The sequence below is a fragment of the Pongo abelii genome, chromosome 16, assembly GCF_028885655.2.
Source record: "Pongo abelii isolate AG06213 chromosome 16, NHGRI_mPonAbe1-v2.0_pri, whole genome shotgun sequence".
Taxonomy (NCBI): domain Eukaryota; kingdom Metazoa; phylum Chordata; class Mammalia; order Primates; family Hominidae; genus Pongo; species Pongo abelii.
Window position 1 is genome coordinate 78,301,546 of NC_072001.2, and position 27,680 is coordinate 78,329,225.

Sequence of the window (27,680 nt, forward strand, 5' to 3'; positions counted from 1 at the left end):
AAGTTTGGTGATTACCCAGGAGACTTCCCCCCAATCTCGATCCCCCCCAACCCCCCTCCTTCTGTGCTTGAGCTCTTTATCTGTGATTTACAGGCTCAGCTTTCAGGCTGCCCTTTGTTAGAAGAGAAGTAATTTCTTTGAACTGCATGAGGTTAGAAAGGGAGCTATTTCTGAGGGGCTTTTTGTTGGAAGGAAAGTTTTCTGCCAGGGACTCACTTTACCCTGTCTACCTAAATTTCTTTCTGCCTCCTATAACATTAGGAATTATGGGTGTATAGGGACTTATACCCTCACTAAACAAGTATGTGGAAATTGTGTAACTTGTCAAAGCATAAACCAAAAGGTAATTAGAAAACAGGCCACAGGAGGAAGACCTCCCGGACTAAGACCATTTCAAAGCATTCAAGTATATTTTACAAAAATGCTCAAAGTAGAAATACGAAAGTATTTACTGGTGATCGTAGATCACCTTTCCAGCTGGGTGGAAGCCTTTTCCCTCCCAACAGCCACCACCAGGTATATGGTCAAAATAATATTAGAACAGATTGCACCTAGATTTGGCCTGGTGAAAAATATTGATTCAGACAATGAGAGCCACTTTACCTCAAAGGTGTTAAGGGGAATTATGGAAGGTTTACAAATTAGATGGGATTATCACACCCCTTGGCATCCCCCTTCCTCTAGAAAGGTAGAAAGAATGAATCAAACTCTCAAAAAGCATCTCACCAAACTAATCTTAGAAACTAAAATGCTTGGACCAAATGTCTCCCAATAGCACTCCGCAGGATTAGGACAGCTCCAGTAAAAGACTTGGGATTGTTCCCTTACAAGTTATTATATGGGCTCCTGTATTTAGGCAGAGCTACAGATCTCCCTACTATGGAAACCAAGGATCAATTCTTAAGAAATTATACACTGGCCATATCCTCCACCCTGTCATCCCTTAGGTTAAAAAGACTTCTAACTCAAACTCCACCTCTTAAGTTTGTGGTTCACCATTTCCAGTCTGGTGACTTGATCCTGATTAAGACTTGGAAATAAGACAAGCTCCACCCAAGCTGGAAAGGTCCCTATCAAGTGCTCCTGACCATTGAGATGGCCCTGCAAACAGCTGAATGGAGGTGGACTCACTATATTCAAGTCAAGGGACTGGTAAAAGAGACCCCGGAAGGGAGGGAAAAAGACCAGTGGAAAGTGCCGGAGTCTAACTTTAACTCTTAACTTTAAGGAACCCTTAAAGTGAACTCTAAGAAAAATCTAAAAAGAAAACATGAGCTGGCCCCATTTCTGGAAATTAACATGGCTGGGATGGGCTAATATACAAAGAGCAGAAGGTCAAAATGGAAACTGGCAGGGGACTCCTCTCTACCCAGTCAGGTTGGTGATTAATGTGACCAAGACGGTAGCACCCCAGACTATAAGATTTAATGCCTGCCAGGTTTTACCTTGTGGAAATTTAAAAAATCAGAGACAGATCTCACAGGCAGATAAATATCTTTGCCCTAAACCAAATACAGGTTACAGTAGGGCATCACCCTACCTCAGCTGGGATAATATATGGTGGACTACCCAATTTCAAGGCTGGACAGTAAACATGGGGTGGGTAACTCCAAGCTGGAGACCCTTAAAGAATAAACTACATCTGCCCAAGGGCTCCCTGCCAAATAACTGCCAGAATTTTTTTTCTTTTTTTTTGAGGCAGAGTCTCCCTTTGTCACCCAGGCTGGAGTGCAGTGGCTGATCTCGGCTCACTGCAAGCTCTGCCCCTCAGTTCATGCCATTCTCCTGCCTCAGCCTCCCGAGTAGCTGGGACTAAAGGCGTCTGCCACCATGCCTGGCTAAGTTTTTGTATTTTTTAGTAGAGATGGGGTTTCACCATGTTAGCCAGGATGGTCTAGATCTCCTGACCTCATGATCCGCCCGCCTCAGCCTCCCAAAGTGCTGGGATTACAGGTGTGAGCCACCATGCCTGGCCATAACTGACAGAATTTATAATGCAATCCTAGGCCGGGCACTGTGGTTCACGCCTGTAATCCCAGCACTTTGGGAGGCTGAGGCAGATGGATCATGAGGTCAGGAGATCGAGACCATCCTGGCTAACATGGTAAAACCCATCTCTACTAAAAATACGAAAAATTAGCTGGGCATGGTGGCGGGTGCCTGTAGTCCCAGCTACTTGGGAGGCTGAGGCAGGAGAATGGCATGAACCTGGGGGGTGCGGAGCTTGCAGTGAGCCGAGATTGCGCCACTGCACTCCAGCCTGGGCCGCAGAGCAAGACTCCGTCTCAAAAAAAAAAAAAAAAAAATGCACTCCTGTACTCATCATCATTTACAATCCAGCCTTTCTACACCAAAAACCAAAAGCAGCGTCTGGGGTATATGGGTTAGCAGCAGAGATCACAGGGAAAGACCCCTAGGGTGATTTGTTCTCAAACTAATCAAGATCTCACCTTCCCATTTGCTTGGGACTATTCCAACCCTAGACCCTAATAAACACTTTAGTCCATCAAATAATAACCCTAAAAGGGTAAAAATAATTGAAGTAAAAGATTTAAGGCAAACCTTAGAAATTGAGACAGGGTGTGAGGATATAAATGCCTGGGTCAAATGGGTCAAATTTTTGGTACAAGCCCTCAACAAGAGTAACTGCTATGCGTGTACTGTGGGACGACCTCAGGTGCAGGTGGGTCCGTTTCCCCTAAAATGGAATACTGATCCTAAAGGAATGTGTTGCATGTTGGCTCTATATCAGGACAAGGATGCACGAGGAAATGAGACTTGTAGGAGTCTGTCATTGCTCTTTCCTGCATTGTGGAGGTCAGATCCCAGAGCAATCCCCTCATTCTTTATAGGGAATATGAACCATTCCTCTTGCCTCTCTAGGCAGGGGGCAGGGTTCAATAAGCCCGTGGGAGAACTCTCAACTTGTGCCCACATCCTAAACATCACTGGTGAGTCAAGCAGTGGCAGTTACTCAGCTCTCCATATACCCAGGCTAATGTCTGGCAGTATTATGGGAAAAGGAACCTCCGTAACCTGTTACAGTCCAACTGGACCGGGACTTGTGCTTTAGTCCAACTGGCCATTCCCTTCACCCTGGCATTCCATAAAATAGATGAAAATACACATGGCCACCAAAACCAGAGATATTTGACAAATTCTTTTAATCTTAATATATAAGTTAACTCAATAGGAGTCCCTAGGGGGGTGCCTAATAAATCTAAGGCCTGAAACCAAATAGTTGCTGGGTTTGAGTCAGCACTTTTCTGGTGGTCAGCCACTAATAAGAATGTGAATTAGATTAACTACATCTATTATAATCAACAGAGATTCATCAGTTATACTGGGGACACTCTCAAAGGAGTGGCTAGCCAGTTAAATGCCACCAGCTGAATGGTCTGAGAAAACAGGCTTGCGCTAAACATGATACTAGCAGAAAAAGGGGGTGTATATGTTATGCTGGGTGGGAAATGTACTTTCATTCCCAGCAATACTGCCCCAGATGGGACCATCGCAAAAGCTTTATAAGGACTAACAACTCTAGCCAATGAACTGGCAAAAAATGCTGGAATTAATGACCCATTTATGAGTTAGCTAGAAGGTTGGTTTGGAAAATGGGAAGGCATGGTAGCTTCAATCCTTCCATCTCTCATAACTGTGCAGGAGTCTTAACAGCAGTGAGATATTGTATTATCCCTTGTGTGAGGGGACTAGCACAGAGATGAATTGAAACAGCTATTAATAAACAAATGCCCATGACTTACCAGCAAAATAACCTGCTACTATTAGAAACCAAATTAAACTCACTCTCCTATAAGGAAGAAAAAAGTAAACAACTTCTAGAGCAATTCAAGGACCAAAAGGGTTTAAATGAAAATGAGATCAAAGGAAGTCAATAGAAAAGAGGGAGGGAATTTGTGAGAAAACATTTTACATGGTCCCTTTTCAAGGCGTGATAAATCTAAGTATTGGCAGCCAGCCTGCAAATGTAGCAAACTGCATGGGCCGTGCACCTAGAAGGTCACAATAAGCAAACAGAATGTAGAGGAGGGGTCAGCCCATAAAAGGGAAGCAAGTTTCATTATTGGGAAATTGAAACTTAAGTGGGAAAGGGGACACGGTATAACCTTATAAGGGGGATAATGAAACTTAGGTGATGTCCGGGAAGATTGTAACTCCATAGTACTCGACCAATGAGGAACTGGGGGAGGCACTTGTGTGCTAGGAGATAAATTACCTGCTGTGACTGTCCTGGGTGTGCCTGCCTGCTAGACACCTGACCTTGCAAGACCACTATTAAAAGTCTCACTTTTGCTGTTCTTCATGCCGCTAAGTCCATTCTTTGGATTTGGACAGGTGAGCGTGTTTCTCACAGTCTCATTCATTCATTTTTCAAACTCTGTTCCAGACACTGTTCTGGACCAAGGCCAGCCCTGCCCTCAAGGCACTTCTAGTTCAGTGAAGTAGGCAGACAAGCCGATAGACCAGCTTGGTGGTGAGGGATACCTCAACAGAGATGAGTAAGCCCAGGTTAGACCAGGGTCCTGAGCCCTGCAGGGCACCCTCCAGCCTGCAGGCCAGGCCTGGGGAATGCAGAGGGGTGGCAGAGGGAGAGCAGAGGAAGTTTTGCCTGGGCTGAATTCTAAGGGAGGTGTAGGCGTTAGCAAAGAGGGTGATGAGGGTGGGAGTGGGATGCAGGGTGTGCAAAGCCCTGGAGGCCAGATAGCACGCCCAACCCAGATTCTTGGTCTGGCTTTAGGGTATCAGTAGGTGGAGGCAGTGATAGCCTTATCTTACGGAGCCCGAAGCTGAGGGGTTCAGTTTGAGGGGGGAAGGGTCCAGATGGGCCACAGCAGGCATGGTGGGGATCTGGGAAGCTTCCCAAAGGGGTGGAGCCTGTATTGGCCCTTGAAAGGGAATGGGGTGGCTGGGGCACTGGATTGTGCCATTTGTGGCTTTACATTTGTCCTGAAGATGCTCCAGGGGTTTTCATTGATGCCTCAAGTGTCAGCCCCTTGAAAATGGGGTTATTTTTCTGATGGGCCAAAGGCTGACACCCCCTCCCCTTCTGCTCAGAAACGGCCTTGGCCAACAGTCTCACATGCCACAGAGAAGCAGCTGAGGTCCACCAGGGTGTGGGGTTTGGGCCTAGAGGGACTTCTCGGGTTATGTCAAGTTTTCTTATTTATCCCTAGAGGTGGTTCCAGGAAAGAGGGACATGAGAAAAAGCAACGCTTTCCTAATCGACTGAGCACGGGAGGCCAGGGACTTGGAACCCTCTCCTCAGCAAGTCTGTGGCAGACCAGACTCACCCAGCCTCCTGAGCGCCCTGGGAGGGGCAGTAGCCAGGCCTGGGGTAGATGGGGGCCAGGAACTGGGTGCCTGTGCAGCTGGGGCTTAGGCCTCTGCTTGCTCAGTCAGAACATGAAGACAGTAATGGTGCCCTTTCCCTGTGGCTCTTACAGAGGGACAAAGATGATGGGGCTCTGAAGCCACCAGAGAGAACAACGATGGCCCAACTCGAGAAGGGAGTATCCCAAGAGCAAGCCACGCCTGAGAGGTGAGCCTGGTCACCACCCCGCTGCTCTGGATCTGCAGCAGAGCAAGCCCCACCCTGCCCTGCTTGTTCGAGGTGGCTGGGACACACACACACCACGCACGCAAGTGCCCTGTAAAGGAGACTCCTGTCCTGAGCACCTCATGCTGGGCCCTTGCACGTGCGACTATATCACATCCGTCATCCCGTGAGGTGGGTACTGTCACCATCTCCATTTTACCAGTGAGTAGACTGAGGTTCCGAGACATGAAGTCACTACAGGTGCACGCTGGTAAGCGGCCGTGCTGCAACGTAGGCCCAGATTTCTTTTTATTTTTTTTATGAGACAGAGTCTCACTCTGTCGCCCAGGCTGGAGTGCAATGGCGTGATCTCGGCTTACTGCAACCTCCGCCTCCTGGGTTCACGCCATTCTCCTGCCTCAGCCTCCCGAGTAGCTGGGACTACAGGCGCCCACCACCACGCCCGGCTAATTCTTTGTATTTTTAGTAGAGACGGGATTTCACCATGTTAGCCAGGATGGTCTTGATCTCCTGACCTCGTGATCCGCCCGCCTCGGCCTTCCAAAGTGCTGGGATTACAGGCGTGAGCTGCCGTGCCCGGCCCCAAAGCACACACTCTTGATTGACGCTGCATCCTCTCGCTCAGCCTGGGGAGGATGGAGTGGTGTGGCAGTCAAGGGCTTTGCATAACCAGATCAACAAGGATGCCTCATTTACAGGTCCACTCAGTCCATCTTTACTGTATGTACATGTGCTCTGTGCTAGGCACTGTGCCCAGTGCTGGGGACACAGTGGGGAAAAGAATCCACATGCTCCCTGCCCTCAGGGGCCTTTCTGAGATAGCTGCCCACAGGTAAGGAAGAGTAGACACCCCAATAAGCACCATGGAGGAAAAGTACGGGGTACTGAGAGGGGATAACCTTGGAGCCTAATTTAGGCAAGGGCAGGGGTTTTCAGGAAAGCCTTCCTGGAGGAGGTGAGTGGAAGTAAGATGAGTGACCAGGAGTTAGCCAGGGGAAGATGAACCAGAGCATTTCAGACCCAGGCTATTACATGTGCAAACGTGGGAAGGGGAAGAGCTGGCTGGGGCACATAAAAGTTTTGAGTGGGGCAGAGTGCAGTGGATGAAGGAGGGCAGATTGGGTAGGGGCCCAATGAGGCAGGGACTGGGTGGGGATCATGGAGAGGCTCTGGGAAGCCAAGGTGGTACTTGGGAATCAAGAACTCCCTCTTTTTCCCATCAGCTAAATGATAACCACACGCTGCATGTAGCCTCCTTAGCTAATAGCTTGGGCTGCATTAATAGTGGTATAGCATGCAGGTCAAAGGAGGTGATTTTTCCTCCTTCTGGCTTAGACTGCATCTGAAGGATTGTGGTCCCTTTGGGGCCCCTGCTGCCCAACATCTGCAGGAGAAGAGCCAGCATGATGAAGGCTTTGCAAAAGCCAGGCTGGATGAGCAGGGAAGAGCAGCCTCAGGGGACAAGAGTCTATCCTAGAACTCTGAGAAATGACCTGGAGGCAAAGTTCAGCCCCAGAGAAGGAAAATGTTCTGGCACCTAGAGCTTATGGAAATGGAGGGAGTGACTGAGGGAGTGAGCCTCCTGCTCTGGGGATGTTTGAGGAGACACTGGAGGACCAGAGGTGTGAAGAGGGCCCCTGCTTAGCTTCATGGGTGGCCTAGAATCAGTCCTTGCCATTGCTCGAGCATCTACTGTGTGCTCCCTCCCTTCCACCTTCGTGCTGGAGACTCACCACACATGTCCCCCAAACACAGGATTTTGGACCTCACAAATGGTGGGGCTGACCCAAGCTAGTCTGGGGCAGACTCAGGTCTTTTTTCTGCTCAGAATGCTTTGGGGGAAACCAGGGATTGGGGATGGTGGTGGTCTCAGGCCCATGGGCTGCCTGCTGCTAGTCACCCTCTGAAGTTATCTCCCAGGGCCTGCCTTTCAGAGTCCTGAGTGAGTTCTGGTGCTCTGGACCCTCCAACTGTCAGCCATACAGTCCTCACCTATTTGAAACCTGAGAAGTCAACACATCCCTCCTCCACTTCCCCTTCAACTGTGTGCATACTGGGACTTCCCAGTCATCTCTGGGTGTTTCCCAAACAGAAGGCTGCCCTGGCTCTCATACCCCAGACCTCTCACTCTTGGCTGCCTCTGTCTCTGATGTTATGTTAGTCCCCAGGCCCTCACCTTCTTTCTTGGTAATGGCTCCAACCCATGCCCATGGCTCCTTCCCACTGCCATCACCGGGCCTCCAGACCTGGCTTCCCTGGGGGTCCTGGCACCTACCTTCCACTCCCTGCTTGGCCTTTCTACTCTCTGCTGAGTTCTGAGACCAGGGCCAGTTACAGTTTAAAAAAAAATTGAAGTATAACACATATGGTAAAGTGCACACATCTTAAGTGTACAGCGTGATGGATTTTTTTTTTTTTTTTGAGACAGGGTCTGTCTCTGTCACCCAGGCTAGAGTGTAGTGGTGCAATCACTGCTCGCTGCAACCCAGCCTCGACCTCCTGGGCTCAGGTGATCTTCCCATCTCAGCCTCCTGAGTAGCTAGGATACAAGATTGTGCTACCATGCCCAGTTAATTTTTGTAGAGACGGGGTTTTGTCATGTTACCCAGGCTGGTCTCGAACTTCTGGGCTCAAGAGATCTGCCCACCTCAGCCTCCCAAAGTGCTGGAATTACAGGTGAGAGCCACCACACCTGGCTGGCCTGCGTGATGGATTTTTAGAGGTGCACACACCTGTGAACCACCACCCAGATCAAGCTCGAGAACTTTTTTAGGCCCATTCTCCCAAAAAGCTCCGTCCTCTAGGCTCCCACAGCTTTACTGTGGGATACTTGGCAGATAATTGCCTTACATTCCAACTAGCTGGAGGGCCGGGACCCCTCCTGTTTGCTGTTTTTGTTTCACCCTGCCAACCTAGCATGGTGCAGTACTCGTAGGAAGTGCCCCTGAGGCCCATTAGATGGAGGGGTTTAGAGTTCGCTCAGAGTGTTCCAGAATCTGTGCCCAGTTGTCCCTCAGAAATGTGGGAGAGGTGACAGAGATGGAGGATGAGGTCACCAGAGCGCACAGGATCCCTGAGCACCCAGTGTGCTGGTTCTGCTCAGGTGACCTGCCACCCCAGGGATGATATGCACAGGGCTGGAGGCGGACGTTCTCAGCAGAGGGCTCAGGAGTGTGGAACTCCTTGTATGGATGCCCTGCCCAATGGACACAGGCTGCAGCATAGCTCTGCCCAAACTCCCATCCCAGACCCAGAGACACCTGTCTTGAGTGCCCACCATGGCAGGCTCAGAGATCTGAAGGAATAGGGCCAGGCTGTGCTTAGGGGAGCCTTTGAAGTCAGGTGCCTGGTGCAGAATGCTCTGGGAGAGGTCAGAATGCATAGCTTCTCACCTGGAGGGTAAGACCTTCTTGGCTGGCTTCCCCCTTTCCCTGGAACCTGTCCCTTCCCTCTCCTTGGTGCAGGGCCCAGCGAGGGAGATGATACCACCAAAGGAACAGAGTCTTAGCCTAGACTTGAGCAGCAAGATGGGGATGGCAGGTGGCTGGAGGTGGGTGGGAAAGCAGGGCAGCATGGGTGTATGGAGCATAAAGTCCAACAGCTGTCTTGGAGAGCTAGGTCTCCAGGCTGCCAGAAGACTAGAAGATGCTTCCTTTGCTCTAAGGCACAACCCTCCAGATCTTTGAGGAGGAGAGAAAAAGCCCTTTTCTGGGGTCCAGATCCCAGTTGTCACTGGGAGGGTTTCCCTTGGGTGGACTCTTGAGTCCTGGAGACCATATTGTTCCTGTCTCCTCTTTGACTGTAGTAAATAGGGGTCTCACACCAGGCTTGGGGCTGCTAGGTAAATCTTTGTTTTTACGTCACATCTGCTATTTCAGTGATCAATGCAGGCCTTGGATCCCAGACACCAACATATGTCTTCTTAACCACTTGCTTAAGGCAGCATGGTGGCAAAGTCTTATTATCAGAGATGGTCTGTCCCTCCATGATTGGTAGAGGCATGGCCTTGAGCATATGAGGCCAAAGAGGGAGGGAAAAAGAAGGAAGAGAAATGAACATCAATGGTCAATGCAGGTGGTAAGTACCTTAGATCAACTGAAGTACCTTAGATCAACTTCTGGAAAGGGAAGGCTGACAAGTTAACATTTCTGGAGTGTCTATTCTTTGACAAGTGCTTGCTTGCTCTTGTGTGATCCACAGGATGTCTTACTATCTTCATTTTACTGAGAAGGAAATTGATGCTCAGGGGAGTTATCCAATCAGAATAAAAAAGCAGGCAGATATGGAGCTGGATTTTGAGCCAGGTGTATCCAACTCCAAGGCTGGCTCTTTCTCCTCCATGGAATGTACTCTCTAGGGGCCATAAGCATGCTTTCTTGGCGAGATGTCCTGTCCCACACCAAGGAGCCCCTCTCCAGAGACTTTTTTTGAGATGGGGGTCTGGCTATGTTGCCCAGGCTGGTCTTGAACTCCTGGCCTCAAGTGATCCTCCCACCTTAGCCTCCTGAGTAGCTGTGATTACAAGCATGAACCATCATGCTCAGCTTCTCTAAAGATTTGAGGGAAGCTCCAAATATGTAAGAGAGAGGCCAAAACAGCAGAACAAATGGAACTCAGAGGAAACAAAGATGATGCAAAGAGCAGAAGAAAATGTTGAAGAAACTGCAGTTGATCATCTGAGAGAGACTGGAAGATATATGGCATCCACAAAACAGGAACTGGATGCTATGGAAGGGGGAGCACTCAGAGAACAAGAATTTAAAATGTGAGAGAGTGGTAGAAAGATAAAATCAAGGAAACCTTTCAGAAAGTTACGCAGAAAGACTCAGAGATGAACAACAGGATACAAAAAATAAGAAAATTAGATCAATCTGAGATTCAACATCTGACTGATTCAACTTCCTGAAAAAGAGGACAGAGATAATAGGGGATAAAGAGTTAAAAACACAATAAACATTTTCGGAAATGACAGAAGTGCTTAATTGAGAGTCTACTGAGTGCCTAGCAAAATGAATGTATATAAAACAAAGCAAAATCTGTCACCAAGGCTCATCATTGTGAAATCTTAGAACACTAGGATTAAAGAGAAGATTTTAGGGAGAGGACATCTGGAATGCTGGCAGGAGGAGCTCTGCAGACAAAACAACCATAACTGATGAAAAATAATTTTAAAAACAACCATTCACATTCTCTGGAATTTTTCTTAAGGCCATATGGCAAATAAACATTTATTGGCCAGATGCAGTGGCTCATACCTGTAATCTCAGCAATTTGGGAGGCCAAAGTGGGAGGATCACTTGAGGCCAGGAGTTTAAGACCAACCTGGGCAACAAAGTGAGACCCCATCTCAAAAAAAAAAAATTAGCCAGACATGGTGGCACATACCTGTGGTCCCAGCTACACGGGAGGCTGAGGCAGGAGGATTGCTTGAGCCCAGGAGGTCGAGGCTGGAGTAAGCCATATTCGTGCCACTACACTCCAGCCTGGGCAACAGAGCAAAGGGGCTTGAATTTAATTTGATCAGACTGTGGAGAAATTTATGCCCAAGTGATTATAAAACAATAGAGGAACCAGTCAGCAGTTAGTAGAGGCTAACAGTTGTGTGATACTAATATACAGGTTAACAGAAAGCTCAAGAACAGACACAAAGAAAGCCATCTTAAAGCCATTGTCATTCCAGGGTGACAGTACACACGCACAAGGCTGTGGCTTCTTAGGCATGACGTCAGAAACTGCACACAGCCGGGAAATAAACTTCCCTAAAATGGTCCAGCCAGCCCACTAAATAAATAAGCAAACAACAAAAACAAGAAGCTGTGTGCATGTGGCAGAGGGGTAGTGGTTAGTATCCAGAGTTGCTACAATTTATTATCTGAAACATTAATATATTTTATTTTATTTTTTTTTGAGACAAAGTCTCACTCTGTTGCCCAGGCTGGGGTGCAGTAGTATGATCTCAGCTCACTGCAGCTCCCACCTCCTGGATTCAAGCAATTCTCCTGCCTCAGCCTCCCAAGTAGCTGGAATTACAGGTGGTGCCACCACGCCCAGCTAATTTTTGTATTTTTAGTAGAGATAGGGTTTCACCATGTTGGCCAGGCTGGTCTTGAATTCCTGACCTCAGGTGATCTGCCCACCTTGACCTTCCAAAGTGCTGGGATTACAGGTGCAAGCCACCGTGCCTGGCGAATGTTAATATATTTTATACTATAAATATATATTATTTTAGCATAATATATAACTATGTATATACTATATATAAGTATATTATAAATTATAATTTTTAACAAAAAATTATGGGACATGCATAGAAACAGTAACATGTGACCCATACACAAGAAAAAAGCAGGCAACAGAGCTGCCTTTGAGAGGGTCCAAATGTCAGACTTAGCAGGCAAAGACTTCCAAGCGGCCATTAAACAACTAAAGGAAACCACACTTAAAGAGGTAAAGGAGGCCAGGTGTGGTGGCTCACACCTGTAATCCCTGCACTTTGGGAGGCCGAGGTGGGCAGATCGCAAGGTCAAGAGATTGAGACCATCCTGGCCAACATGGTGAAACCCTACCTCTACTAAAATACAAAGGTTAGCTGGGCATGGTGGTGTGTGCCTGTAGTCCCAGCTATTTGGGAGGCTGAGACAGGAGAATTGCTTGAACCCAGGAGGCAGAGGTTGCAGTGAGTCAAGATCGCACCACTGCACTCCAGCCTGGCGACAGAGCAAGACTGTCTCAAAAAAAAAAAAGAAGTAAAGGAAGGAGGGGCATGGTGGCTCATGTCTGTAATCCCAACACTTTGGGAGGCTGAGCTGAGAGGATTGCCTGGGGCCAGGAGTCAAGACCAGCCTGGGCAACATAGAGAGGCCCCATCTCTACAAAAAATTTTAAAATTGGCTGGGCACAGTGGCTTATGCCTGTAATCCCAGCACTTTGGGAGGCCGAGGTGGGCGGATCACGAGGTCAGGAGATTGGGACCATCCTGGCTAACACGGTGAAACCCCATCTCTACTAAAAAATACAAAAAATTAGCTGGGCGTGGTGGCGGGCACCTGTAGTCCCAGCTACTCGGGAGGCTGAGGCAGGAGAATGGCATGAACCTGGGAGGCGGGGCTTGCAGTGAGCCGAGATCACACCACTGCACTCTAGCCTGGGCAACAGAGCAAGACTCTGTCTCAAAAAAAAAAAAAATTTAAAATTATCCAGATGTGGTGGCACATGCCTGTAGTCTCAGCTACTTGGGAGGCTGAGGCAAGAGGAGTGCTTGAGCCCAGGACTTTGAAGCTGCTATGAGCCATGATCTCACCTTTGCACTCTACCCTGGGTGACAGAGTAAGACACTGTCTGGAAAAAAAAAAAAGCTAGGCTTGGTGGCTCACTCCTGTAATCCTAGCACTTTGGTAGGCTGAGGCGGGCAGAGGGCTTGAGGCCAGGAGTTCAAGACCAGCTTGCCTAACATGGCAAAAACCTATCTCTACTAAAAATATAAAAATCATGCGTGCACACAGTGGCTCATGCCGGTAATCCCAGCACTTTGGGATACCAAGGCAGGCAGATCATTTAAGGTCAGAAGTTCGAGACCAGCCTGGCAAACATGGTGAAACCCCATTTCTACTAAAATAAAAAATTAGCCAGGCATGGTGGTGCATGCCTGTAATCTTAGCTACTTGAGAGGCTGAGACACAACAATCACTGGAACCTGGGAGATGGAGGCTGCAGTGAGCTGAGATCATACCACTGCACTCCAACCTGAGTGACAGAGTGAGACTCTGTCTAAAAAAAAAAACAAAGAAGTAAAGTATAATGACAGTGTCTCATCAAATAGAGCATATCAACAAAGAAATAGAAATTGTATAAGAAAAAATAAAATAGAAATTCCAAAGTTGAAAATTACAATAACTGAAATGAAAAATCCAGTAGAGGAGTTCAGTAATCAATTTGAACTGGCAAAAGCAAGACTCAGTGAACTTAAAGATAGATTGATAGAGAATATGCAACCTGAAGAACGAGGAGAAAAAGGAATGAAGAAAAATGAACAAAGCCTTAGAGAAATGTGGGCTATCATGAAATACACCAAAATATATATAATAGGAGTACCAGAAAGAGGAGAAAAAGAAAGGAAGACAACATATATTTGAAGATGCAATGGCTGAAAATTTCTCAAAAATGATGAAAACCACTCAGCTACACATCTAAGAATCTTAAGGAACTCCAAGTAATAGAGAGCCACACTCAGATACACTCTATTAAAACTCTGGAAAGCTAAGGACAAAGAGAATACACTGAAAACAAGAGAAAAATGATTTGTCATGTCCGAGGGAATCCCAATATCAATAACAGCCGCCTTCTCATCAGAAAAAATGGAGGGAAGAAGGCAGTGGGATTACACATTCAAACTGCTGAAAATAACCTGTCAACCAACAGTCTTTTCCAGCAAAACTAGTGTTATGGGATATTTGGGGTTTCGATTTTATGGCCAGAAACCTGTGGCTGGTGGCACCTTTGCTCAAGTTCTTGTCCTGTGTCCAGGAAGAATGAGGAATGCAGACAAGTGAAGGGTGAACAAGTCAAAGAGGAGCTTTATTAAGTGTCAGAACAGCTCAGAGGAGACGCACAGTGGGTAGCTCCTCTCTGTAGGCAGGTCATCCTGTTGAGTGTTCAACTCTCAGCAGAGAGGAGGCCCTGGAGAGGGTGGTTCCCCTCTGCAGGCAGGTCACTCTGATGTCTGCTTCTCTCAGCAGAGAGGAGGCCCTGGAGAGGGTAGCTTGTCTCTGCAGCTGGTCATCCCATTGTCTATTCAGTTCTGGCTGAGCCTGGGGCTTTTATGGGCCTCAGAGGGGAGGAAGTGTGCAATGATTGGTCCATGGGCAGCCATGGTGGCCTGGAAAAGGCACCAGTTCTTACTCCAGCTGTGGGATTGGCAGCCTGGTCCCCAGCTTTCAGGCCTTCCCTGACCTGAAGGTGGGGCCTCACTGGGGACCTGTTTTCTTCTGCCCAGGAATTGGTCCACTTCCTGCTGCTGTTCATGGTGTCGGGGCTTGGTCCCAACATTGCTCCAAGATTGGAGTGGGTGCCAACAGCAGGGAGAAGCCAGGCAGCGGGAGCAGGCACTTCTGAGCCTGCAAAGCAAGCGGTGCCTTTCTAGTCCCTCAAGAATGCAGGGATGCCTGAGTCTTCAGTCTGGTTTGGATGGCTGCAGCCACGCCCAGGAAGGCAGGGCTCCTGCCTGCTCTGTGGAGCAAGAGGTGAGGACCATGCCTCCCTGCTGCAGCTGGTGTCTTGGCAGTGGCCACTCTAGATGGGTCGCTGTTGCCATTACTAGATTCCAAAAAGAAAAATGAAATATAGACATTTCCAGATAAGCAAAAATAAACATAATTGGTTGCTACCAGACCTACCTTGCAAGATATAATAAAGGAAGTTCTTCAGAATTTAAGTAAGTGACCCCCAACAGTACTCAAAAACCATATGAAAAAACAGAGTGCTGGTAATTAAGTATAAAAGACAGTATAAATACATATTTCTTCTTTCTGTTAACTAATTGTAAAAAGCAATTGTATAAAACAATGTCTATTATTATTGGGTTTATAGCATATAGAAATGTAATATAGTCAATAACAGCAGCACATAGTAGGTGTTCAAAAGCTGAGGCCTGCCATGTTGTTGTTGTCATTATTGACTGGCCTGTTTAGGGGCACAAAAGTGGATTATAGGAACTCCAGAAAGGGATGCTTGATTTCAATACTCAGAAGAATTTTAAAGGAATATTAAAATGCATATAGAAGCATTTTGAAAATATTGACTATTTACTTCTGTATCCAGAAGCATGCAGACTAATTGAATAGAGAAATCCCTTCCTAAAAATGCTGAATAAAACATCAAATATGTCTGTGTGAAAGCACAGATGAACGGATGTTAAACAGGGAACCAGTCAGAAGCCAGAATAACAAGAGCATGACCCCATCAGTGTGAGCCTGCACCGGGGCCTGTGCTTCCTGAGGCCCTGGATTGTAAATGGCCAGCGTGCCAGGCACCTCCTGGGCACCACTTCAGTCTGTTTGGCCCCAGTTCTGATTCTGGCCACTGCTGAGGTGATGAGTGTTCTGTGGGCCTCATGCAGGTGCTGCCTCACCTTGGGCACATGGGGCCCACCCGTCCCTTCCTGTCTGAGTCACACAGGGCAGATGCTCTCGGGAATCCCCTGGACCATTATGCATGCGCAGACCCCAAGTTCAGGGGACTTCATGTCTGTGAGGCCACTCTTGACCAATGAGTGACACAAGCAAATACTCAATGTGTCTTTTTTGTATCTCTCATTTCATAAGACTCTTTGGAAGATCCTATGGAATCAAGCACCTGAGGTCCCCTTGATAATGCGACCTTGTCCTGGGCTTCCCTCTTTATTTGTTTCTCTCTCCAGCCCTCACTCCTACTCCCTGGGATTACGTCCCAAATTAATTACACAAAAACCTTTGTCTGAGGCTCTGCTTTTAGGGGACCCAAAACTAATCAGGAAAGAGGAGAAAAGGCCTGAAGTCTGGTCCTGGGAGGTAGGACCCTTCCTCTCCTCCAAATTTGGGACTTCTCAGAAGTCAATACCCTAGGGGAGAAACAGGGAAAAAAACTCACCTACAGAAGACTTTGCTGTATCCACTTAGTTGTGGCTGGAGAAGCAATACAGGGTAAAAAGGAAGTCCGAAAGCCAACATTCATGCAGAGAAAAGCCCAAAATTATATTCCCTGTATGACCAGAAAAACCCTAAGCCAAAAAAATGTTTAAAGTGGTTCTGAGTTGGAAGTACTTTTAGGTTCCTGGCAAAAGCAAACAAAAAGCCTTTCTGGAATAATATATTTTAAACACAGATTCAAAGAATTCCCACAAAGAATTACAAGAAACATGACCTCATAATTAACAATTAATAAGTTCATATGGTAACAAACCACAAGGAGTATGAGTCAGCAGAAACAATAAATAAATAGCAGGGTGAGACCCACAAATACTGCATAAGATAGAATGATGAGACACAGAATAGAAAATAAGTATTTTAATGTATTTAATGAAGTGAAAAAAGATACTGAAAATATAATGAGAAAGAAATGAATAATATTAGGCATATTTATTTATTTATTTATTTTTTTTTATTTATTTATTTTTTTGAGATGCAGTCTTGCTCTGTCACCCAGGCTGGAGTGCAGTGGTGCAATCTCAGCTCACTGCAAGCTCCGCCTCCTGAGTTCAGGCCATTCTCCTGCCTCAGCCTCTCGTGTAGCTGGGACTACAGCTACATGCCACCACGCCTGGCTATGTTTTTGTATTTTTAGTAGAGATGGGGTTTCACTGTGTTAGCCAGGATGGTCTCGATCACCTGACCTAGTGATCCGCCTGCCTCGGCCTCCCAAAGTGCTGGGATTACAGGTGTGAGCCACCGTGCCCAGCCTAATTAGGCATATTTAAAGATGAACCAGATAAAACTTCTACAAATGAAACTGCAATAATTAAAATAAAAAGACTCTAAAGACAAGTGAAAAAGCTGAATAGACAAAGGTGAAGACAGAATAGTAAATTGAGAAGTAGAGCTTAAGAAATTACCAAGAATTCAACAAAGAAAGGTAATAAGGTGAAATACGAAAAAGAAGTTAAGAGACATGGGAGAAATTCAACATTTATTCATGATAAAACCTCTCAGCAAACTAAGAATTAAAAGGCACTTCCTCAACTCAGTGAAAGACATCCACAAAAAACCTATACCTACTGCCGTATTTTATAGTGAAAGACTGAAGTCGGCTGGGCACGGTGGCTCACGCCTGTAATCCCAGCACTTTGGGAGGCTGAGGCGGGTGGATCACCTGAGGTCAGGAGTTTGAGACCAGCCTGGCCAACGTGGTGAAACCCTGTCTCTATTAAAAATACAAAATTAGCTGGGTGTGGTGGCGCATGCCTATAATCCCAGCTACTCGGGAGGCTGAAGCAGAGGTTGCAGTGAGCAGAGGCCGCACCATTGCACTCCAGCCCGGGTGACAAGAGTGAAACTCTGTCTCAAAAAACAACAACAATAACAACAAAAAATAACACTGAAGTCTTTTACTCTAAGTTCAGGAACAAGCAATGATGTTCACCCTTACCACTCCCATTCTGCATTCAACTGGAGGTCCTAACCAGGGCTAGAAGTCAAGAAAAATAAAATAAAATAAATAAAAGGCTTACAGATTGGAAAGGAAGAAATAAACCTGTCTCTGTTAGTAGAATACACAATTGTTTATGTAGAAAATCACAAAGAATCTACAAAAAAGCAACTACAACTAATAAGTAAATTTATCAAGGTTACAAGATACAAGATCAACAGAGAAGAATCACTATGTTTCTATATATTAGGAATGCCCAATTAAAATGAGGATTTTAAAAACGGTGCCATTTTAAATAGCATAAAAAACAAGGAATACTTGGCATAAATCTAACAAAGCATGCAAGATTGACATGCTGAAAACAACAAAACGTTGATAAGAGACACTAAAGAAGACCTAAATAGAGGTAATGGGTTGGAAAAAATATATATATTTTTTCTTTTTTGCTTTTTTACACTATCCACCTCGAGACAGAGAAATCCATATTTTAAAATCCCAACTCTCCCCAACTTGATCAGTAGATTTAATGTAATCCCAATCAACAGCCCAGCAGGATTTTCATAAAAATCAATATGTTGATTCTAAAATATTTACAGTAATACAAAGAAACTTGAATATCCACAAAAAATTTTGAGAAAAAGAACAAATTAGGAAGACTCACACTGCTAGATTGTAAGAATGTACTTTAAAACCAGGAATACTAACAAGCAAGTTTAGCAGGATCACAGTATGCAAGATCAATATACATAATCAAAAAACTCTCCACAAAGAAAAGCCAAAGCACAGATGACTTCACTGGTGAATTTTATGACCCAGTTGAAGAATAATTAATAACAATTCCTTATAAACTGTTTCAAAACTTAGAAAACGAGAGAACACTTTCCAAATCATTCTACGAAGCCAATAATTCCCCGATACCCAAAACAAAGACATCACAAGAAAAAACAGACAGACAAAAATGAAGAAAACTACAGACCAATATCTTTTGTCAGTATAGATGTAAAAATCTTCAAAACAAATAGTATCAAACTGAATACAGCAACATATGAAAAAGAGTGTACAACATGGCCAATTGGGACTTTTCCCAAGAAGGCAAGGTTGGCTGAAGATATGAAAATCAATCAATGTTACATACCATATTAATAGAATAAAGGATTGAAGCTTTAAATCAGGTCAGTGATGCAGAAAAAGCATTTGAAAAAAATCCAATACCTTATATGATAAAAATTCTCAGAAAGCTAGAAATAGAAAGGAAGTTCTTTGAACTGATAAAGATCATCTACGAAAAGTCCTGCACTAATATAGTACCTAATGGTGAAAGACTGAAACTCTCTGACCCCTAAGATCAGCAGGAAAGGATTTTTCCTCTTACTACACCTGTTCAAACATTGTACTGGAAATAATAGCCACGCAAATTAGGTCCTCCCTCCCTGCCCCAAAATGAAAGAAATAAATGGCATCACTGTTGAAAAAGACGTAAAATTACTTCTATTCTCAGATAATATGATTGTTCTACGGAAATAATTATTAAATCTTATGGAAGCCACAAAAACCTATTAGAGATAATAAATTTAGCAAGCTTGCAGAAATTAAGAAAATAATTCCATTTACAATAGCATAAAAAAGGATAAATTGGTCGGGTGCAGTGGCTCATGCCTGTAATCCCAGCTACTTGGGAGGCTGACACAGGAGAATCGCTTGAACCAGGGAGTTGGAGGTTGCAGTGGGCCGAGATCGTGCCACTGCACTCCAGCCTGAGAAAAGAGTGAGACTTCGCCTCAAAAAAAAAAAAAAAAAAGAGATGGAGGCCATCCTGGCCAACATGGTGAAACCCCACCTCTGCTAAAAATACAAAAATTAGCTGGGCGTGGTGGTGCATGCCTGTAGTCCCAGCTACTCGGGAGGCTGAGGCAGGAGAATCACTTGAATCCGGGAGGTGGAAGTTGCAGTGAGCCGAGATTGTGGCACTGCACTCCAGCCTGGAAACAGAGTTAGAGTCCGTCTCAAAGACAAAACAAAACAAAACAAAACAAAACAAAACAAAAAAAACCCACACAAGATTCATATGCTGCAAACTACAAAACATTGAAAGAAATTAAAGAAGGCTTATATAAATAGAATAATATTCCATATTCATGGATTGGAAGACAATATTGTTAAGATGGCAATACCCCCTAAATTTGTCTACACTTACAATGTAGTAGTATACTTTCAAAATCCCAGCTTCTTTTTGCAGAAATTGAAAAACTGATTCTGAAATTTGTATAAAAATGCAGCAGACCCAGAATTGCTAAAACAATCTTGAAAAAGAAGAACAATATTGAAGGACTTACACTTCTCGATTTCAGAACTTCCTGCAATGCTGCAGCAATCAGCATTGTGTAGTACTGGCATAAGGACAGACATATAGATTAATGAAATAGAATTGAGAGTCCAGAAGTAAACACATACGTTTATATTCCATTGATTTTTTAACAAGGGTGCCAAGATAATTTAACGGAGAAAAATATCTTGTCATCAAATCACTGATGTTGGGACAACTGGATATCTACATGCAAAAGAATGAAGTTGATTCCTTCCTTAGACCGTATACAAAAATTAAGTCCGATCTGCAAATGGCTCAGATACCTAAAAATGATAGCTGTAACTCTAAGACTCTTAGAGGAAAACATAATCATAAAATTTCATGACCTTAGGTTAGGCAAAGCCTTCTTACATGCAACAGAAAAAGCACAAGCCACAAAAGATGAAATAGATAAATTGTACTTCATCAAAATGGAAATCTTTTGGCTTCAAAGGACACTATCAAGAAAGTGAAACGACAACACAGAGAATGAGGTAAATTATTTGCAAATTATGTATATGATCAGGGGCTAGTATCCAGAATATAAAATAGCAACTACAACTTAAAAAGACAAATACCTCAAAAATTGGGCAAAGGATTTAAACAGATATTTTTCCAAAGAAGATATACCAACGGACAACACCACATGAAAAGATTGTAAATATTATTATCCATCAGGGAAATGCAAGTCAAACCCACAAGGAGATGCCACATCACACATACTAGGACGGCTATAATAAAACAGATGGACAATAACAAGTGTTGACAAGGATGTGGAGAAATTGGAACTCTCATACATTGCTGTGGGAATGTGAAATGGTGCCACTGCTTTGGACAAGTCTGGCAACTCCTCAAAAAGCTAAATATAGTGTTACCATATGACCTAGCAATTTCATTCTTAGGTATATACCCCCCAAAATGGAAACATATTTACACAACAATTTGTACACAAATATTCATAGCAGTGTTACTCATAATAGCAAAAAAGCAGAAACAAGCCAATGTTCATCAGTTGATGAATGGCTAAATAAAATGTGATATATCCATACAATGGAATATTATTTGCCCATTAAAATGAATGAAGTACTGATAATGCTACAACTTGTATAAACCTTGAAAACATCATGCTAAGTGAAAGATGCCAGCTACAAAAGGCCACATATTTTATAATTCCACTTATATGAAATGCCAAGAATAGGCAAATCTCTAGAGACTGAAAGTAGATTAGTGGCTGCTAGGGTATGAAGATAGGAGACAGTGAAGACTGACTACTAATAGATACAGGTTTCTTTTGGTGTAATAAAAATATTCTGGAATCAGATAGTGGGGATGGTTATACAACTTTGTGACTATAGTAAAAAATACATAATTGTACTTTTTTTTTTTTTTTGAGACGGAGTTTCACTCTGTCACCCGGGCTGGGGTGCAGTGGCACCATCTTGGCTCACTGCAACCTCCAGTTGCAGCAATTCTTCTGGGTTCCTGGGTTCCAGCAATTCTTCTGCCTCAGTCTCCCGAGTAGCTGGGACTACAGGCGCGAGCAGCCACGCCTGGCTAATTTTTGTATTTTTAGTAGAGACGGGGTGTCACCATATTGGTCAGGCTGGTCTTGAACTCCTAGACTTTGTGATCTGCCTGCCTCAGCCTCCCAAAGTGCTGGGATTACAGGTGTGAGCCATTGCGCCAGGCCCATAATTGTACATTTTAAAAAGGTGAATTTTATGGTATGTGATTTATTACTCCTATCTTTTTTTTTTTTTTGAGACGGAGTCTCGCTCTGTCGCCCAGGCTGGAGTGCAGTGGCATGATCTCAGCTCACTGCAAGCTCCACCTCCCAGGTTCATGCCATTCTCCTGCCTCAGCCTCCCAAGTAGCTGGGACTACAGGCATCTGCCACTATGCCTGGCTAATGTTTTGTATTTTTTAATAGAGATGGGGTTTCACCGTGTTAGCCAGGATAGTCTCCATCTCCTGATCTTGTGATCTGCCTGCCTCAGCCTCCCAAAGTGCTGGGATTACAGGCGTGAGCCACCGCACCCGGCCTATATACTCCTATCATTTAACAGTGAACACTCAAAAAGCAAATTTGTCCATAATAGCTCATAAAGAATAAATTTAACAAAAAATAGCATAACGTCTATATACTGTTGACTGTCTTCTGTACACTGAAAACTACAAAGCACTGCTGAGAGAAAATTTAAAAATTTCCAATAAATGGAGAGATATAGGCTGGACACAGTGGCCCATGACTGTAATCTCAGTACTTTGGGAGGCTGAGGTGGGAGTAACAAGGCTCCTCAAGGCTTGAGGAATTCAATGATTCAAGGCTGCAGTGAGCTATGACCACACCACTGCACTCCAGCTTGACCTACAGAACAAGACACCATCTCAAAAAAAAAAAAAAAAAGTTAAATAAAATAAGAGATATACAGTGTTCATGGATTTGAAGACTCAATATTGTTAAGATGGTATATCTGCAGATTTGATGCAATCGCTCTCAAAATCCCAGCAAGCTTTTTTTTTTTTTGGGTTGAATTGACAAACTGATCCTAAACTTTACATGAAAATGTAATGAACCTAGAGTAACCAAAACAATTTTGAATAAGAAAGGTAAGGTTTTAGGACATGTACTACCTGATACAAAACTTTCTATAAAGCCACAATAATTAAGACAATGTGGTATGAGTAAGCATACACATGTAGATTAATGAAACACAATATACATTTCAGTAATAGACTCTTTTTTTTTTGTGACAGAGTTTCGCTCTTGTTGCCCAGGCTGGAGTACAATGGACCAATCTCAGCTCACTGCAACCTCCGCCTCCCGGGTTCAAGTGATTCTCCTGCCTCAGCCTCCCAAGTAGCTGGGATTACAGGCATATGCCACCATGCCTGGCTAATATTGTATTTTTTTTAGTAGAGATGGGGTTTCTCCATGTTGGTCAGGCTGGTCTCAAACTCCCGACCTCAGGTGATCCACCCACCTCGGCCTCCCAAAGTGCTGGGATTACAGGTGTGAGCCACTGTGCCCAGCTAGTAATAGACTCTTGAATTAATTTTTAGCAAAGTTTCCAAGCCAATTCAATAGGGTAGAAGAAAATTAACAAATAGTACATCTCATCCATGTACCAAAATAAATAAACAAGAAAAAACAAAAAATTCCCCACAAGTATGGACTATTACTTTCTCACTATACCTCAAAAATAAGTTAAAATAGATCACAGATCTAAAGTTAATAACCAAAACATCTAGAAAAAAATAGAAGAAAATTGTTGTGATCAAATATTTCTTAGCTGGACAGCAAAAATATGATCCATAAAAGACAAAATTCATAAAGGACAAAAATCATATACTGGACTTCATAAAAATTTTAAAGAACTTTTGCTCTTCAGAAGACACAAGTAAGAAAATGAAAATACAAGCCATAAGCTAGGATAAAATATCTGCAAATCATATCTCTGCTAAGGGACTTGCATTAAGAACAGATAAAGAGCTCTTACAACTCAGCAATTAGACAAACAACCCAATTTTAAAATGGGCTAAAAGTTAAATAGCTATTTCACCAGAGAAAATACAAAAAAATTAGCTGGGTATGGTGGTGCATGCCTGTAGTGCTAGGTACTCGGGAGGCTCAGGCACGAGAATTGCTTGAACCTGGGCAGCAGAGGTTGCAGTGAGCCGAGCTCGCACCACTGCACTCCAGACTGGGAGACAGAGCAAGACTCTGTTTCAGAAAAATAAATAAATAAATAAATAAAATGTGGTATATCCTTATAATGTAATACTATTCAGCAATTAAAAAGAACTATTAATGGCCGGGCGTGGTGGCTCATGCCTGTAATCCCAGCACTTTGGGAGGCCGAGGCAGGCGGATCACGAGGTCAGGAGATCGAGACCATCCTGGCTAACATGGTGAAACCCCACCTCCACTAAAAATATAAAAAATTAGCCGGGCGTGGTAGTGGGCGCCTGTAGTCCCAGCTACTCGAGAGGCTGGGCAGGAGAATGGCGTGAACCCGGGAGGCGGAGCTTGTAGTGAGCGGAGATCGCACCACTGCACTCCAGCCTGGGCGACAGAGTTTTGAGACTCTGTCTCAAAACAAACAAACAAACCAAAAACTATTCGTGAATGGTATAACACCAAAGAATCTCAAAAATATTATTTAAAAAAACCACCTGACACAGCCAGTCGTGGTGGCTCACGCCTGTAATCCCAGCACTTTGGGAGGCCGAGGTGGGAGGATCACGAGGTCAGGAATTTGAGACCAGCCTGGCCAACACGGTGAAACCCCATCTCTACTAAAAATACAAAAAATTAGCTGGGCGTGGTGCCGGGCACTTGTAATCCCAGCTACTCAGGAGGCTGAGGCAGGAGAATCGCTTGAACCCAGGAAGCGTAGGTTGCAGTGAGCTGAGATCGTGCCACTGCACTCCAGCCTGGGCAACACAGTGAGACTCAGTCTCAAAAAAACAAAAACAAAACACCTGACACAAAATACTACATATTGTATGATTTTATTTATTCCAAGTTCAAATAATCCGAGTCCATAAAGACATAAAGCAGATCAGTTGTTGCCTGGGCCTTGGGTAGGAGTAGGCATTGACAGCAAATGGGCAGAAGGGAAGTTTTTGGGATGGTGAAATTTTCTTTTTTTTTTCTTTTTTTTGAGGCAGAATCTCACTCTGTCACCCAGGCTGGAGTGCAGTGGCATGACCTCGGCGCACTGCAACCTCTGCCTCCCAGGTTCAAGCGATTCTCCCGCCTCAGCCTCCTGAGTAGCTGGGACTACAGGTGCAAGCCACTATGCTAATTTTTTGTATTTCAGTAGAGACGGGGTTTCGCTGTGTTGCCCAGGCTGGTCGCAAACTCCTGAGCTCAGGCAATCTGCCTGCCTCGGCCTCCCAAAGTGCTGGGATTACAGGTGTGAGCCACCACACCCAGCCGGGATGGTGAAACTTTCTAAAACTGTATTGTGATAATTCCACATGGGGGAATTTTATGGTATATAAGTTATAACTCAAAACATCTGTTTTAAATTGTTTTCTCAATCATAAGACCAAAAACCAACTAGTTTTTAAAATACAAATATTTTAACACTAAAGAAGATTATAGATAGCAATAAGCACATTTAAAATGTTCCGTGTCATTAGTCATTAGGAAAATAAAAAAAAAAAACCACAATGTGATACCATTACACAACTATTGGAAAGACTAAAAGAAGAATTCAGAAGATGGAAAGCATCTAGAATTCTTCTATGTTACTGGGTGAGATTAATGAATGGTGTGGCCATTTTACTGGGTGGAATTGTACAATGGTACATCCTCTTTGGAAGAAAATCTAGAAGTTTCTTGTAAAGTAAAACACATACTTACTATATGAGTCAGCAGTCTGACTCCTAGGTATTTACCTATGAGAAAAGAAAATGTATAACTACACAAAAAACCCTGTATTTTCATGTGCATACCAGAGTTGAGGAAACAGAGTTAAGCATTTGGGGAGGTGGCTAGAATTTTCAAGGCAGAGTACTGGAGAAGAGAAAGCTTTATAGAGAAAGAGGGTTCCAGTCATCTGCAATCTTCAGCTGAGTGCTGATCAGTGTGGGGACACTACCACGGCCGGGGAAAGAGCCACTGGAAAGGACAGGCGGAGTCATCACCAGAACATACAGAACTGGGAATACTTCATGTTCTCGACAGCAAAGTAGAAAGACCTCCTAGGAAACCAGGTGTCAGACAGAGGACTGAGAAAAGAGAGTATTGCCAAATGAGCCCTAGACTAAAGGCTACTCTGGGCCCATGTTAAAAAACTTAAAGGCAAGCCTCAAAAAGGTCAAATTGTTTCCAAGTAACTTAGCTGCATCCGAGACCAAAGCTGAAAATTAAAAGGAAAAATCCCAGAATACAACGATTTAAAATTACAGCATCTGGCATCCAATTGAAAATGACCAGGTATATGAAAAGGTGGGAAAATATGACTCATAATGATAATAAAAATAAATCAATAGAGACAGACTGAGAAATGACATAAATGATAGGCAGAATTAGTAGACAAGGACATTAAAACAGAAATTACAGACTTTGTATGTTCAAGGTAGACAAATCCTGAGCATAAGAGACATGAAGTCTATTTCTAAAAGTCCAAATTCAAAACTACTGGATAATGAATTTGCAATATGTGAGATTAAAAATACACTGCATGGGCTGGTCGCGGTGGCTCACACGTGTAATTCCAGCACTTTGGGAGGCCGAGGCGGGCAGATCACCTGAAGTCAGGAGTTCAAGACCAGCCTGACCAACATAGAGAAACCCTGTCTCTACTTAAAAAAATACAAAATTAGCCGGGCATGGTGGTGCATGCCTGTAGTCCCAGCTACTCGGGAGGCTGAGGCAGGAGAATTGCTTGAATCCGGGAGGCGGAGGTTGTAGTGAGCCGAGATTGCACCATTGCACTCCAGCCTGGGCAACAAGAGAGAAACTCCATCTCAAAAAATAATACACTGTATGGGATTAGCAGCAGTGTAGGCACTGAAGAGCAGATTAGTGAATTTGAAGACATAGCAGTAGAAACTATCCAAAATGAAATACAGAGAGAACAAAGACTAGAGAAAATAAAAAATAAAAAAGGAGCAGAGGATCAATGAATTGTGGGATATCAAAGTCTACTTTATATGTAATTGAAGTCCCAGAAGAAGAAGAGTCGAAAGGACTTAAACATTAAAAGAAATAATGGCATAAAATTTTCTAAATTTGATGAAAATTAACAATAATTACAAAAAAGCTCAATGAACCCCAAGCAGAAGAAACCTGAAGAAAACTACATGAAGGTACATCATGATCAAATTGCTTAAAACCAATTATCTTAATTTAATTTAATTTTTATTTATTTATTTTTTTGAGGTGGAGTTTCACTCTTGTTGCCCAGGCTGGAGTGCAGTGGTGTGATCTCTGCTCACTACAACCTCGGACTCCCAGGTTCAAGTGATTCTCCTGCCTCAGCCTCCTGAGTAGCTGGGATTACAGGCGCCTGCCACTACGCTTAGCTATTTTTTTTAATTAGTAGAGATGGGTTTGCGCCATGTTGGCCAGGCTGGTCTCGAACTCCTGACCTCAGGTGATCCGCCCACTTCAGCCTCCCAAAGTGCTGAGATTACAGGGGTGAGCCACCGCTCCTGGCCCCAATTATCTTTAAAGACAGTGTTTACAAACATGAAAAGGCAACCCACAGCCTGGGAGAAAATATTTGCAGAACAGATCTCCAACAAAGAACTTGTATCTAGAATATATAAAAAACTCCTACATCTCAATAATAAGAATTCAAACAATGCAATAAAAAATGGACAAAAGGGCCGGGCGCGGTGGCTCACGCCTGTAATCCCAGCACTTTGAGAGACCGAGGTGGGCGGATCACAAGGTCAGGAGATCGAGACCATCCTGGCTAACACAGTGAAACCCCGTCTCTACTAAAAAATACAAAACATTAGCCAGGCGTCGTGGCGGGCGCCTGTAGTCCCAGCTACTCAGGAGGCTGAGACAGGAGAACGGCATGAACCCGGGAGGCGGAGCTTGCAGTGAGCCGAGATCGCGCCACTGCACTCCAGCCTGGGCGACAGAGACTCCGTCTCAAAAAAAAGGACAAAAGA

At 44.3% G+C, this 27,680-nt stretch overlaps 1 protein-coding gene across 4 annotated transcripts in view; it reads left to right on the forward strand.

Annotated features, from left to right (window-relative positions):
• Positions 1-27,680, forward strand: part of PPCDC (phosphopantothenoylcysteine decarboxylase) — a 104,954-nt gene that overhangs the window by 44,011 nt on the left and 33,263 nt on the right. For 2 of the 4 annotated variants that reach the window (XR_008514220.2, XM_063716223.1), the window contains one exon: positions 5,466-5,560. Coding sequence is in view for 3 of the 4 variants with exons in the window: in XM_063716223.1 (XP_063572293.1) it covers positions 5,466-5,560 (95 nt within the window). In the remaining variant the exon portion in view is untranslated. Of the gene's footprint in view, positions 1-5,465; positions 10,943-27,680 lie in introns of those variants that run through there. The other 2 variants (XM_063716222.1, XM_054532915.2) reach the window with 1 other exon arrangement.